General features: G+C 44.5%; 1 protein-coding gene across 11 annotated transcripts in view; it reads left to right on the top strand.

The window, feature by feature from the left end:
* SYNJ1 (synaptojanin 1) overlaps window positions 1-14,976 on the top strand; it is a 131,327-nt gene that overhangs the window by 107,063 nt on the left and 9,288 nt on the right. For 8 of the 11 annotated variants that reach the window (XM_053308153.1, XM_053308159.1, XM_053308151.1 and 5 more), the window contains 4 exons: window positions 755-790; window positions 888-958; window positions 11,600-11,708; window positions 13,832-14,049. In XM_053308153.1, the coding sequence (XP_053164128.1) occupies window positions 755-790; window positions 888-958; window positions 11,600-11,708; window positions 13,832-14,049 (434 nt within the window). The remainder of the gene's footprint in view (window positions 1-754; window positions 791-887; window positions 959-11,599; window positions 11,709-13,831; window positions 14,050-14,976) is intronic. The other 3 variants (XM_053308154.1, XM_053308156.1, XM_053308158.1) reach the window with 1 other exon arrangement.

Below are 14,976 nucleotides of genomic sequence, written 5' to 3'. Positions count from 1 at the left end.
TCTGACAAAAGTAGTCACAGGAAATTTGCGAATAAGTTTTTTTTTGTTTTTGCTAAACTATGACACATTTTTCAGCTGGGGAAATAGCAAACTGCATAATTGGGCACTGAAATAGCACATTGGTCTCTGTATAAATTTCACTTGAAATTATTTCAACAGGTTGAGAAAATTTGAAGTCAATAGGCATTTTACTAGAACCACTGACAAGCCTCATTGTTCAGTCCAGATGTGTTTTGCAGATGTGAATTTTTGTGGCCATCTATAAGGCACCTTTGATGTAGCTAAATAACTAGGAACATTTCACACTTCAGCCCATTGCTGGCTATTCCATGCTAGCTTGTAAGTGCATAGAATAGAGCAGTGATTACCAATCTGTGTACCTCCAAAGGAACTTGAGGGCTTTCCATTGGGTATGGCCAACCTCTCTCTCTCTCGCTCTCTTTCTGTTCCATGTAAAATGAAAACAAAACATTTTTATTCTTTAGACTTGCAGTTATGCGAGAAGGGGTACACTATCCATCAGAATTTCGTAACCACTCAAATAGAGCACAGAAATTGTTATACCAATGCAGCTATAGCAAATCACAATTTAGTACTCATTTACCAAAAAATGATAACATTATAGTAGAAAGATACAGCAGTTAACCTTCAGAGTTGGAGTGTTTGCAACATCTTATTCAAAATGTCTTTTATGTATATGTAACTAAATTGTCAGATGGCTGTAAACTGATTTTTTTTTCTTCCTGTGTCAAAGCTCAAAAAAGCCCTGGACCACAAAGAAAAGAGATAGGTACTTGCATAGTTTAAATATTTCCTGGATTGCAGAGAACCTGAACTTTAGAAAATATTCTAATTTTGTAATATATTGTCTTTTTTCCCCTCCCCAGTTCATAGTCAGTCACCACTTCCAACTGGATTAACAAGCACAGCAACTTCTGGTTACAGTACATGCAGACCGGTAGGCATTCAGATTGCAACATAGTTCTATATTGATTGTGTAGTAGTTGTGTATTGAACTTTAAAATTCCACTGTTTGTTCCATATTCAGTTTGTAACTAAAAATAAACATTACAACCCCAGTCCCCACAAAAGGATACCAATATAGCAATGTATTTTAAAACAAACATTATATGAAAGATGTATGTCAAGGACTCGTCAGTTAATATCCATAAATCCTTATTGTTTTTCCAAAAGATTACAAAATTAAGTTGACACACACTTATTCTTAATATTTGAAGGAAGTTAGCAGAAACTATCTGATCTGGATCGTGATCCGTTGAGTTCATAAGGAAATGGGTTCTGCGCCTGCACAGGCACCTCACAGGTCGACTAAGTAGCTCCTCGTGACGCCCAGCCGCCTGCACATGTCCTCGGAGTACGTTATATTCAGCAGTTGGATGTCTTTCTGTCAGTTTGTTTGACCGCCATAGCGTTCAGACCTCGTTTGGGCTCCTCGGTATAACATAAATTTTTGGCTAGTTAAAGGATTAATTTATGACTACGGACTACTTATCGGACTTGGATTAGACTTTGGAATAAACTGGTGAATAGAATTGACTGGCTACATGGTTAAATTGAACTTCAGACTGATTAATGGATTTGGCTTGGCTTTTGGACACAACTTGTTGAAAGACTGGACTGCCTACTCGGTTTGACTCAGAAAGCCCCTGGACTGGCTTTTGATTACTGTTTACTGCTCCAAATATGGAAGTAAAGAAGACTTTTAAGTGCTGTATTAAATGTCGTGCGAAATTACAGTCGACCAATCTCCACGATGCCTGCCTGCTGTGCCTTGGAGAGGAGCAGAACGCATGTAAGATATGCTGTGCCTTCTCAAAACAGACCAGGATGAATAGAGCCCTGCATCTGAGAGCAGCATTATATGATGAGGCGCTCCGCCCGCCTTCACCAAGGCCGAGCCCTCCATCGACATCAGCGGATGCACCGACACCGACTTCTAAGTTGGGGCAGCACACATCTGTACAACAGCAGTCAAAAACAGTGTGCAGATGAGCTATTTAAAAAATACAAAGGAAGTTTCCTCAAAGGGGCACAGAGAGAGGAAACGTCATCATGACTCAGGAGGCGCTGATCGGGATGAAGCACATAGCATGAAGAAACAGCTAACACGCTCGCCGTCCTCAAACCAGGGATCTGACACAGACTGGGACTCTGAGGTCAATGTGGTAAAATCGGCAGCACCACCTCTTTCATTGTCAACAGAGACAAAGCCATCGATATCGAGGGCAGAGAAGCCTTCGATATTGACCAAGAAGACACCAACTGTGGAAATCGTGGTGGGGGACAATAGCTCAATGGACTCGACATTGAGATCCATATTGACAGCTGAGCCATCAATGGCAGGAATTATTGCAGTGCAGAGACACCTATCCTTGTCCCCAGCACACACTCCACAACAGTCTCCTTCAACTCCGATACAAATAAAAACAAAACCTCATGATGACAAGCAAATGCAGACTTTATCAGATCGGGATGGAGCCACGACCCTAATGGACTTTTTGGACTCGGCATTGAGCACTTCTTCTGGCTGCACTTTCCAGGGCTTCTTGAGCGCTGGCCTGGATGAAGACCAGGAAGATTAGGATTTCCTGATACAGCCTCCAAAGACACCTTCAATCTCACCTAGAGGGGCATCAGAGAGCCAGCGTGGTGTAGTGGTTAGAGTGCTGGACTAGGACCGGGGAGGCCCGAGTTCAAATCCCCATTCAGCCATGATACTAGCTGGGTGACTCTGGGCCAGTCACTTCTCTCTCAGCCTAGCCTACTTCACAGGGTTGTTGTGAAAGAGAAACTTAAGTATGTAGTACACCCCTCTGGGCTCCTTGGAGGAAGAGCGGGATATAAATGTAATAATAATAGTAATAATAATAATCAGGAAATGTGCTGCCACCGGCTACAAACCTTGTCGCACCAACAGCTGTGTCTGGCCAGTACCTCTTTGGCCAGGGTATCCACCTGCCATCAACACAGCCAACACATTCCTGTAGTTTCCACCACTCACTCCCTGAGGATTATGGGGAATACCTAAGGTGGAAGGCACAGCAGGTGCCTGTGACTCAGACACAAGTGCCATTGTAGCAACATGTCGTGTCATATCGGAAGCCAGATTCCCACTTGGATGCAGCTCCACAGCAGTCCCTTTTGACTCAGCAGCAGCAGCCTGCCCCCCAAACCAACACAACCACAGCTGCTGACCTCTGCATCGTGCCAGACACAGACACCTACGGTGTTCTAAGAAGGGACGAGGACAAAAGGAAAAGGAAGACATGTTCTCCTCCTACACAGCATTTGCCTTCATCCCCTGAACAGGAGGCTGACTTTACAGATTCTGAAGAGTCTGACTTGGATCTAGCAAGTCGTCGGTTGGAACCACCTTCCGACGTCCCTCCCCACCTTTCAAGATCCCCCACAGAGGAATTGAAAGCGTATCACTCTTTGATAAGGGAAATAGCCGAAGCGCTAGGAATGGACATTAACCTACCTGAGACCGAGATAGGTGACCCAGTATATAACATGGTGTGTACCAAGTCATCACACCCAGTGGCTCTGCCAATGATCCCAGTAATAAGTAAGCCTTCCAAGACAGCATGGGAAGTACCACAGACCTCTACCCCGACATTCAAATGGCTTGAAAATCTGTATAGGGTGCAGGAGGAAGAAAACACCTACCTTTTGCGTCACCCAGTACCTAATTCCATGGTGGTGGATTGTGCTTTGCTGTCAAAGGACTGCGGTGTCATACAACACCAGCAGACAAGATGGATGTCCTAGGCAGAAAGATCTACGCCACATCCAGCCTAGCTGATTATGGAAGGAGTGTCTTGAAAAGGGTGTTGCCATAGAGTTCTGCCTACTGCACCCCCCCACCAGGGTGGGAAGCTGGCTAATCACCCATTTCCTTATGAACTCAACAGATCACGATCCAAATAAACAGGTTGCTTACCTGTAACTATTGATCTGGAAGTGATTCGTTGAATTCATAAGACCCTCCCGAGCTATCGGAAGCAGCAACATCAACAACAACTAAAACAGATCGTGAAGTAATGGCGGTCTGCACAGAACTGACAGGAAGAGGTCCAACCACTGAATGTAACTAACTCAGAGGACACAGTGCAGGCGGTTGGGCATCGTGATGAGCTACTTAGTCGGCTTGCAAGGTGCCAGCACAGGTGCAGAACCCATTTCCTTATGAATTCAACAGATCACTTCCAGATCAATAGTTACAGGCAAGCAACCTGTTTTTCTGGAGACAGGAATTTTTGTTCCTGATCACTGATTGATTTTAACTGTTTTATGATATTTGTGTACTGCCCTGAGCTATTCTGTAAGGGCAGTCTAAAAATTGAACAAATAAATAATAATAAAGAGAGGAAACATTTTTCCCCAATACTTAAACTGATAAAAGCCAAACTATGTCCCTCGTTACTATTAGGAACTGAAATATGGAGCCACTACAATAAAGCAGAATTGGAGGGACTCACAGTTCATAGAGAGTTTTTTTGGGGGGTGGGGTTGGATGCCCCCAAATGTACTCAGTAAAACAGGGCTGATGGGAGTGTTTCCCTGTATTTTCAATTACTGGCTTAAGATTAAATCAGTGAAAGGGAGGAGGTTGTCTCAAACTTTGTTTCCAGATGAGTTCTGTAGGCTTGCAAAAGGAATATTTTGGCTTCACAAAAGAATTAAAACATCTAATTCAATAATTACTTTTTCTCATAACATTTCATAGATGACCATTTGTAGCAGCAACAGTGTTTTGGTACAGTTTGACTTATCCTTGATCTCAGAGGTTAAAACAGTCCCCTTGTATTGCATTATGTAACTCTTATAGTCATGATTAAATTTATCTAAGGGATCTCATGGATTTTCATTCAGAACAGCATGTTCTCTTCTAAGGTTTCAGCAGATGCCTTCTGCTGTTCTGGGTGACCTCTGAATGAAATATTTCTATAATCTGAGCCTAAGCACTTGTGGGAAGGATGTGGCTGAAGATTTATCTCACTACTTGTTGATGTGTCCATTTTGATGTATCCAGGTGGTAGGATGCCAGTATTTTTTATTCCATCCTTGGAAAATTGCTCAGTGGTCACTCTAACAAAGAATGTAATTTCTCCTAATAGTAATAGGCAAATAATTGAAAGTGGCTATGGAGAAGAGGTTTCCAGTTGAGATGGGCTGTTAAAGGGTTAATCTCCTTTCCTCTGAAAAACCTTCTGTAGAAGTAATGATTAGTTTAGCAAGATCATATGTCCAAGGTATAAGTTGGCATTTGTGATTGACAACCAGCAGGCACTTGGGGGACTCGTCTGCCAAGAAATTCTCACTCCCTACTGGTTAAGAACATAAGTACAGTCCTGCTGGATCAGGCCCAAGGCCTATCTAGTCCAGCATCCTGTTTCACATAGTGGCCCACCAGATGCTTCTGAGAAACCCATAGGCAAGAGGTGAGCAGTGTTTGCTCTAATTTCCACTATCAGTGAGTGGAAAGATTTCTGTTCTGGGTGGCAGTATCCATTCAGTGTGTGCACATCACAGCAACACACACAGATACAGAAATTTAAGCTATGTAGCACACATATCATGCAGCGCAAAAAAAATTTATCCCCTCCCACTCAACATTCTGCACCAGGGGAGCCACTGCCGCCTCCCATTGTCCTCCCCTGCTCCATCAGGGTTGTCCCTAGTGGGGGTGCAAGGCTGGGGGTGAATCAGCATTGCAGGGCCCCCTTAGCATTTCAAATAAATAAATAAAATTGATTTTTAAAATAATAATTTAAATAATATTTATGCTTTTATGTAAAACCAAGTCACAAACATGCACAGTTTAACAGCAGAGATGAACCTACGTGAATTTACCAAACTCCCCAATACACTCATTTCCTTACCACCCCACCGTTTTCTTTACCACCCCACACTAAATGGATCAAATAGCAAATATTCACCACAAGGAATCTACAATGATAATATGATAATAATGTCCATCCTGTTGCATACACAAGGTATTTCCAATATTTCAAATACATATAAATCGCACAAAGATGATTCCAGGATACAAATGAGAAGTAAGTCCTTGATCTGGATTGTGATCCATTGTAGCCATAAGGATTGGGGTTCTGTGCCTGCGCAGGGACCTCGCGGGCTGATTGAGTAGCTCCTCTTGACACCCCGCCCCACCTGCACGTGCCATGCCGAGTTCGTTAAGAGTGGCAGTTGGGGCATCTCTCCTTCAGTTTCTCTTTGACCACCTTAGCGATCATACCTCATAGCTGTTGCTCCTCGGATTTAGAATAATACACTTGGATTTGAACTAGGATTTGGACTGGATTACGATTTACTCTTTATTGAACTAAAATTGGTGAAGGATCGCTAGTCTTTGTTATTTGACCTTGGAACGGATATTGGACTGAATTTGTGTGACGGACTAACTGATTTGGTGAAAGATCATTTGCCTTCGTTGGCCAGCTACTGGGCAATGGAGGTGAAAAAAACCTTTAAAAGATGTGTTAAATGCCGCACCAAACTTCCATCGACGGATTACCACGACACTTGTTTAATGTGTCTAGGAGAAGAGCACAATACTGCAAAGTGTAAAGTTTGTTGCTCTTTCTCTAAACAAACGAGGCAGAATAGAGCGCTGCGCCTTCGGGCGGCTTTATATTTATTTATTTTATTTTTTATTTATTGTTACATTTATATACCGCCTTTCGTTAAGACAACCCCAAGGCGGTTTACAAAAGTTAAAACATACAATAAAAAGGCAATAAAAACATCAGGCTTAAAAATATATAAAAAACAGGCATAAAAACAATACAACAAGTAAAAACACACAGAAGCAGCAGTAAAAACGATTATGTAAAAGCCTGGGTAAAAAGCCAAGTTTTAACAAGCTTTCTAAAAGCCGTGATGGAGTCCGAGGAGCGAATGGCCACTGGGAGAGCATTCCAAAGTCTGGGAGCAGCAACAGAGAAGGCCCTGTCCCGAGTGCACGACAGCCGGGCCTCTCTCATTGTCGGCACCCGGAGCAGGGCCCCCACAGATGTCCTCGTTAAGTGGGCAGCAACCCTTGGGAGCAGGCGGTCCCTCAAATACCCCAGGCCCAAACCGTTAAGGGCTTTAAAGGTCAAAACCAGCACCTTGAATTGGACCCGGAAACAAACCGGCAACTCTTTCAGAATGGGGGTGATGTGCTCCCAACGGGCAGCTCCGGATAAAACCCTCGCTGCCGCGTTTTGCTCTAGCTGCAGTTTCCGGATATTCTTCAAGGGCAGCCCCACGTAGAGCGCGTTACAATAATCCAGCCGCGATGTGACTAAGGCATGGGTAACTGTGGCCAGATCTGCCTTCTTGAGAAAGGGACGCAGCTGGCGCACTAGCCAAAGCCGTGCAAAGGCACCCCTGGCCACCGCCTCCACCTGAGCTTCCAAAAGCAGAGCCGGGTCCAGTAGTAACCCCATATGATGAGACACTCCGCGGTCCTACACCTCGGCCAAGTGTTTCACCAGACTCCCCAATGATATAGAACGCCTGGTCGACATTGAGCACTTCGGGCTCCCCAACTGCAGAGATGGAGTCAAATGTCCACGGAACTGCACAAAAGCAGTCTAAAACCGCGTTGACGGGTGCGACAAAGACTGCAGAGGGTGTTTTTAAGAAACCCAAGAACGTATCTAAAAAGGTAAAACACAGACATCGTGAGCGCCAGCCAAAAGGAAATGCCAAGGGTTTGGAAGCGCCAGTACTAAAAGCACATCGTACCCCTTCCACTGTATCTGCACAGGCTTTTGAGGGTGACTCGGATGAGTCTGCCTCGACATCAGCAGGACAGCTTCCTATCTCGACCTCTAGAACAATACCGGACCCATGCATGCTGTTGGCTGCGCAGGTCCACTGCACATCCTTAACATCAACCACGACATAAACGGCTTGGCTTCCAAACTCAACATTGACCACGACATCGATGGTTCAGCTTCCATCGACATCAACATTGACCATGACAGAACTGGCCCTAGCTCATAGTGGCCCATTGACATCAGCACCAATTTTGACTGCAGCTGCGGGAAGGACCCTTCATCTGCTGTCTCCTGCACGGACCCCATTTCAATTCCCTTCGGCGCCTAGAACACCAGGCTTGGAAACGCAGTATGGAGTGGGTTGTGCGGAGTTACGTGACCTGTTAGACTCAGCTTCAAGTACTCCGTCGGAGTCTACCTTCCGTGGGTTCCTGAGCACAGGGCTCGATGACGACTGTGATGAAGATAAACCCGTTCGACTGCCCAGGACCCCTTCCTATTCACCTTTACTTATGCAGATATTGGAGATACGTGTGCCTGCTTCGATATTGTTGCATTCTACAGGACAACCTTCGACATCGATACAGCATTTAGAACATCAGAGTGTGCCTTCAGTGCAACCAACCCACAGCTGCTGTTTCCGCCATACATTGCCGGGAGACTATGCTGATTACCTGCATTGGAAATCTCTGCAGGTACCTCTGCTCCACAACCAATGGTACAGCCACAGGGGCCTGATCTTCAATTACGGGCAGAAGCACCACCTCAGCTTCAACCACCGGCCAGACAACCTCCAGAGAAACCAAGTGGCAAGAGGAAGTGGAAGTCAACCCCTCTGCCCTTGGAGCCACCTTCCTCACCAGGTGACTGACAGCGGGGATGACTCTGATGCGAGTTCAGATTCTGATAACGTAAGTTGGAGGTCAGATCCCCCTTCAGATGTGCCACCTAGGCTTTCAACTTCGCCAATGGAAGAATTAAAGGCATATCACGCCCTTATAAGAGATATCGCAGAGGCTTTGGGAATTGATCTAAAATCCCCAGATGTGGATGTTGCGTACCCTGTGTACAATATGATGGGAAGGTCTAGGTCTTCACATCCAGTTGCACTCACTATGATTCCAGCAATCAGTAAGGCTGCTAAAACAGCATGGGAAGTCTTACATGTCACAACTCCAGCTTCCAAACGCCTGGAAAATCTGTACAGAGTCAGTGAAGAAGACAACACTTACCTGCTACGCCATCCGGTATCCAACTCATTAGTCATGGACTGCGCCTCGATGTCCAAGGGTGGCCGACGCCATACAACACCTGCGGATAAGGAGGGGTGGGGTGGAAGATAGATGTCATGGGAAGGAAAATTTATAGTACTGCTAGTCTTGCAATTCGGATTGCTAACTATGCAGCCTGCATGGCCCGATATAACCACTTGTTATGGGATGCCCTTTTGCAGGACTCAACATGTATGACGCCAGAAGATTTCCAGTGGAAATTCAATGAAACCTATTAAAAAACAATGGCAGTAACAAAGCAGCAATTGAGCGCCCTAAGCATTTGGCGGAGACAGAATCTCGCATGATGGTTACAGCAGTAAGCATGCGCAGATATGCCTGGCTCCGTTCCACCTCCCTCCAGCAAGATATGAAGGACAGGGTGGAATCTTTGGCGTTTGATGGGAAAGGGCTTTTCCATGAGGAAACAGACACGTCAGTGGAGACATTGAAGAAATCAAAGTTTACTGCGCGTACCTTTGTGACATCCTCGGGTGCAGCCGATACTACGTCAAAGGGCCGCTCTTATTCTCGTCAGAGGCCCAATAGGTTCCAAGACAGGAAGGATTTCAAGAGGCAATACCGGCCCTATCAACGATCTAACCGGTATAACCAAAAAACAAGGAAATATGTTGATGATGTTGTTGTTGTTGTTGTTGTTAGTTCGATTTCTATACCGCCCTTCCAAAAATGGCTCAGGGCGGTTTACACAGAGAAATAATAAATAAATAAGATGGATGGATCCCTGTCCCCAACGGGCTCACAATCTAAAAGAAACATAAGATAGACACCAGCAACAGTCACTGGAAGTACTGTGCTGGGGGTGGATAGGGCCAGTTACTCTAGTACATCAGAATAAAGACACTCCTAAACAAAGCTTTTGATGGGATTGTTCGTCCACTGCACACACTTCCACATACATTCACTCACAACATTGGCCATTTACCACCTGCGGCAGCCAATCTATCTGGGACCCCTACCATCGGTCCTGTAGTTGTCAGAAATACCATCAAACTGGCAAGCTATGCCCAAGCATGGCACAACATAACATCAGATTGGTGGGTCTTGCGTATAGTGCAAACGGGATATGCGTTGTAGTTCGAAACCAGAAGTTCACAGCAGCCACGAAAATACTACAGGAGGAAGTCAGTGTTGCTAGAAAAGCAAGCAATTGCTCCAGTGCAGTGGGCGAATAGACTAGTGGGTTATTATTCCCGGTATTTCCAGTTTCCGAAGAGAGATGGCAGAATCCAGGCCATTATGGACCTAAGGGGTCTCATCTGTTACATTTTGACCAAGAAATTCAGAATGATGACACTGCATTCTATCCTGCCCTTCTTGGTCCAGGGGACATTGGCAGCAACATTAGATCTGAAAGATGCCTACTTCCATGTAGAACTATCGCAAATATCTCAGGTTCACGGTGGGCAGTCAAATATACCAATATATGGTTCTCCCGTTCGTCCTCTCAACAGCGCCGAGGGTCTTTACCAAGGTTGTGGCGGTGGTAGTAGCCTACCTAGGACGCAAGGGATGATGGTCTATCCATACTTAGATGATTGGCTCCTGGTCAGTCACAGCAAGGAACTCTTGAACCAACAGATTCAACGGGTCATTGACCCGTTAGGAGACCTTGGGATCACCATCAACTAGAAAAAAATCTAATTTCACTCCAATGAAACGAATACACTTCATTGGTGCGGTGCTATACTTAGAGGAGAAACAGGCGTATTTGCCACTAAAATGCATTTGCCAGATGCAGTCACTCATTCAACAATTTGTGGACACTATGCGGCAACCTGCAGTGCAGATTCAGAAACAGCTAGGCCTAATGGCCTCCTGTACCACAGCTGTTTAGTATACGAGACTACACATGCTCACGCTACAACAGTTGTACCTCTGCAACTTTCGCCCCAATGTGGACAGTCAGAACATGTGCTTGACCCTGCCACAGGTAGTTTTAAACAGTTTGCGCTGGTGGATGGAGGAGCACAATCTGACACAAGGTGTTCTGTTCATGCCGTTATCCCCCACCCGTTGGGTGACGACAGATGCATCATTAATGGGTTGGGGGGCGCATTGCATGGACCACTGCATCCAGGGCGCATGGACGCAACCCCAAACTCAAAAGCATATCAACTACTTAGAATTGATGGCAGTATTCCTAGCCCTGAGGGCATTCGAGCCGCTTCTCAGAGGGGCAAATGTGCAAGTACAAATGGACAATACGATGGCGATTGCCTACATCAACCACCAGAGGGGAACAATGTCTCTGTCACTGTGTCTATTCGCCCAAAAAAATGGGATTGGTGCATACAGCATTCTGTCTATCCAATAGCACTCCACATAAAGCACTTCTAAAGAAATCTCATGAATAACAATTGTAGTTTTTGTTGGGGGAGGAGTATCTACAGCAAAATTCAAGTCTTCGTAATGGTGTAGCCAGGATTTTCAAGATTCTACTAAATAGCTCCCAAATTATAACCATAATTGAATTTCTGCACTGATGCATTTCAGACGATTCCTCCCCGAGCTGGAGTCATCAGTGCACCACTAAGCCAAGTCCGCCCTGCTGTGGGAAGACATACACCTGAACTCCAAGCTAAACCAGCAGAACTGCCAAAAGGTAAACAGTTAACCTTTTTTTAAAAAAAATTAGAAATGTAAATATTGTTTATCAGTGTAAACAATTGCAATTATGTGTTTTAAATGGGGCCACCTCAATAGCCCAGACTTTCACCTTCCCAAGTTGGCAGAAAGACGTATTTCCACCATGCTCTATGCAGATGCTACTGCAATCCTTTCAAGGACCCCCAGTGGTCTCAGAAGAGCTCTGGCAGCTTTAGCTCAATACTGCAAGAATGACCAGCTTGAAATTAACCATCAAAAAACTAAAGGCATTGCTTTCACTAGAAGACCCAAGTCCTGTGTCTTCTAGCAGAAAGCAAAAGGCCATAAAATCGAACAGGTCATCAGTTTCAAATACCTGGGGTGGTCCTACATGCCTCTGGCTCAAGAAAGGCCCACAGCTACTACGTCGCCCTCACTCCTCAGTGCTTTGTTCACTCACTGACTGGGTTAGTTAGTTATAAGTTTATTTGGTCTTTGACCAGCAAATCACTGACTGGGTGTGTGCTTTCTTTCTCTCACTCACTCACTCAGAGCACAGTAGAGGAAGAAAGCCCCCGGCTGGTGAACAATTTGCCAGTTGGGTGCTGCTGAGGGGTCGCATGCCCTCCTTCCTACTGCTATTCACACCCCCTACATCTGATGTCAGATGCACAGCAACGCAGAGGCAGTGGGGGGAGAGTGGGGGCAGCAGCTTGTCCCTGGGCTGCTGCTGCTGGCAAGCCCCCTATGCTCCTGAGAGTGGTGGTATTACACATCAAGGAGAATGCCAGGAGTCTGTGGTATTTAGACATGTATCTGCTGCTACTTCATGAACCCCACTTCTTATTAAGATCATCGGGGAAGGTCCAGTTGCGGTTGTCACTGGCTCGCTTGGTGGTGACCCAAAACCGGGCCTGAGTTGCTCCGAGGCTCTGGAACAGACTCCCAAATGGAATTAGAATCTCCCCATGTCTGGCTGTTTTTAAATAACGTTTGAAAACACACCTGTTTCATCGGGCTTTTCGTGTTTGATTATTTAAAGTTTCCAGTAATTTTAATCTGTTTTTATGATTTTTATGTTTTAGCTACTGTTTGGATTGTAAACTGCCCTGGGATTTTATATAGGGCGATATATAAATGTGTTAAATACAATGTGAAGAATTCCTGGCCAAGAGCCAAAGAACCATAATATTAGTTCAGTGGAATCAAGGAGATCTTAAATCATGTTTTCTTGAGAAGTAGTTCTCTACACTGAATGGCAAACTGCAGGGGGTTTTAAAAACAGTTTGTGATATCTCATGAGGACTGGCTGTTCAAAGAAGACAAATCCACACTTCTAGGCTTGTGCAAAGCCATTTGATTCTCTGGATCCGGATTCTTGCGGGTCGTTTCTGAGCGCTCATCCTAAATTCATTTGTGTACAAATAGAAATGTTTATTTGACAGTTACACAATTTGGAACTATTACTTTGTGGGGTGGGCAGGGGGAAGAGGAGAAATAGGGGAGATCAGGTGGCTCCACAGGGGAGATATAACTGGAGCTTTAAACATCATGCATGGTGTAGAGAAAGTGAGCAGAGAGGTTTTTCTCCCTCTTCCATAATAGAACCAGGGTCATACAGTGAAACTGGCTTATGGGAGATTTAGCATGGACAAAGTACTTAATTCTGCTTGTGCATAATTAAACTATGGAATTCACTGGCACCAGATGTGATAGCCATTAGCTTGGATGGCTTCAAAAGGGAATTAGACAAATCCATGGAGGACAAGTCTATCAATGGCTACATGCTGTCAATATTCAGAGGAAGTATATTTCTGAATTCCAGTTGCAGGAGAGCAACAATGGGAGTGGGGGAAGTATATTCACATCTCCTGCTTATAGACGTCTCAGGTGGGTTACTGTGGGAAATAGGATGCTGGACTAGATGGGCCTTTGCCTTTTTCAGCCGGTCTCTCTTTATGTTGTTAACCTAAAACATATAATTGTCCCGGCTTGTCATCATTTAGTACTTCAGACAAGATGGCACAAGCAGGGAGAAATAAATGTTTTCGATGAATGTTAGGAGAACCCTGCTGGATGCACTCAGGAAGATTTCATTGTGTTTCTGTTTACTGAGAATCTAATTGCATGTATTTGTAGGATCCCCTGTGCTTCCTGAACCACTTAAGCCACAGATGGCGGGTCCTGTTCAATCCGCCACTCAGCCCCCTGTCCTAAAAATGCAGGAACCTCTTATACCCATGACAGCAACATCTCAGACAGCTTCTCCACAAAATCTGGAAACACCACCACAGCCTCCACCTCGTAGCAGATCATCCCAAAGTTTGCCTTCTGAACCTGTTCCTTCACAGAAACCAGTAAGTATGCAGTGTCTTTTTAATCCTTTTGTTTTGGAGCAATCCATCAAGCATTGCGCCTGCACAAGTCTACTTATTTTTAATGGGGATTACTCAAGAGCAACACTTGTATATGTCTAACTATCTTTTTGCATTAAGTCTATAGTGTAGAACTGTGGAGAAAAATTCAAAGGGAACCTATTAAACCAACTCATCAAAGTTAGGTTATAAATAATTTGTTTTCCTCTTTGTGGCCTAAGCATTTTTTATGTATTTATAAATACATGTATATATTTATGTATTTCATGTATTTATAAATACATACAGATAGGGAGGGAGGGAGAAGTGATGAGAGAGCTTCCATGCTTTATTTTATTTTTTTGAGGTGGGGAGGGGCCAAGTCCACAACTGTGCCCCAGATGAGGAGCGTGGCTCTAAAGAACAAACTTTGTTCTGTGGTCACTTGCCATGTTAGGCAGACTAGCTAAATCCTCACATGGAGGTTGAGGTTGAATTGATCAATCCTGGCCAATGCATTTGACAAGCCAGTTAGTAGCATGAAGTAGTAAGTAACTGTCATAGCCATATCACAGTGAATTGGTGGGCAGGGGTGGGTATTTTATACTATAGCCCCATGTATATTAATGGAATTCATCTGGAGCCAGGGATTTGAAGATCCTGAAAATAACAGAACATTACCATCTTGTAACAAAGCTGGGGATCCAGCCAGTTCTTGGAATACTTATTGCAACACACATGCTTTTAGTATCAGTATAGGTGTGGGTAAAGGTCATGTTAGGTTACATACACTGGGCTGCACTGAAATTGCAGAGAAATGTAGTTGTTTTACTTTTGAGCTGTCAACCAGGTGTTGCTGCGCTGAAGTCTTAAAAGTATTCATTTTAATTTATAAAGAGTTAAAATGCTTAACATTTTAGTAAAATGTTT

The sequence above is a fragment of the Hemicordylus capensis genome, chromosome 3 (assembly GCF_027244095.1).
Source record: "Hemicordylus capensis ecotype Gifberg chromosome 3, rHemCap1.1.pri, whole genome shotgun sequence".
NCBI classification, from domain to species: Eukaryota; Metazoa; Chordata; class Lepidosauria; order Squamata; family Cordylidae; genus Hemicordylus; species Hemicordylus capensis.
The sequence above is the reverse complement of the archived record's forward strand: the minus strand, read 5'-3'. Positions and strand labels throughout refer to the sequence as shown.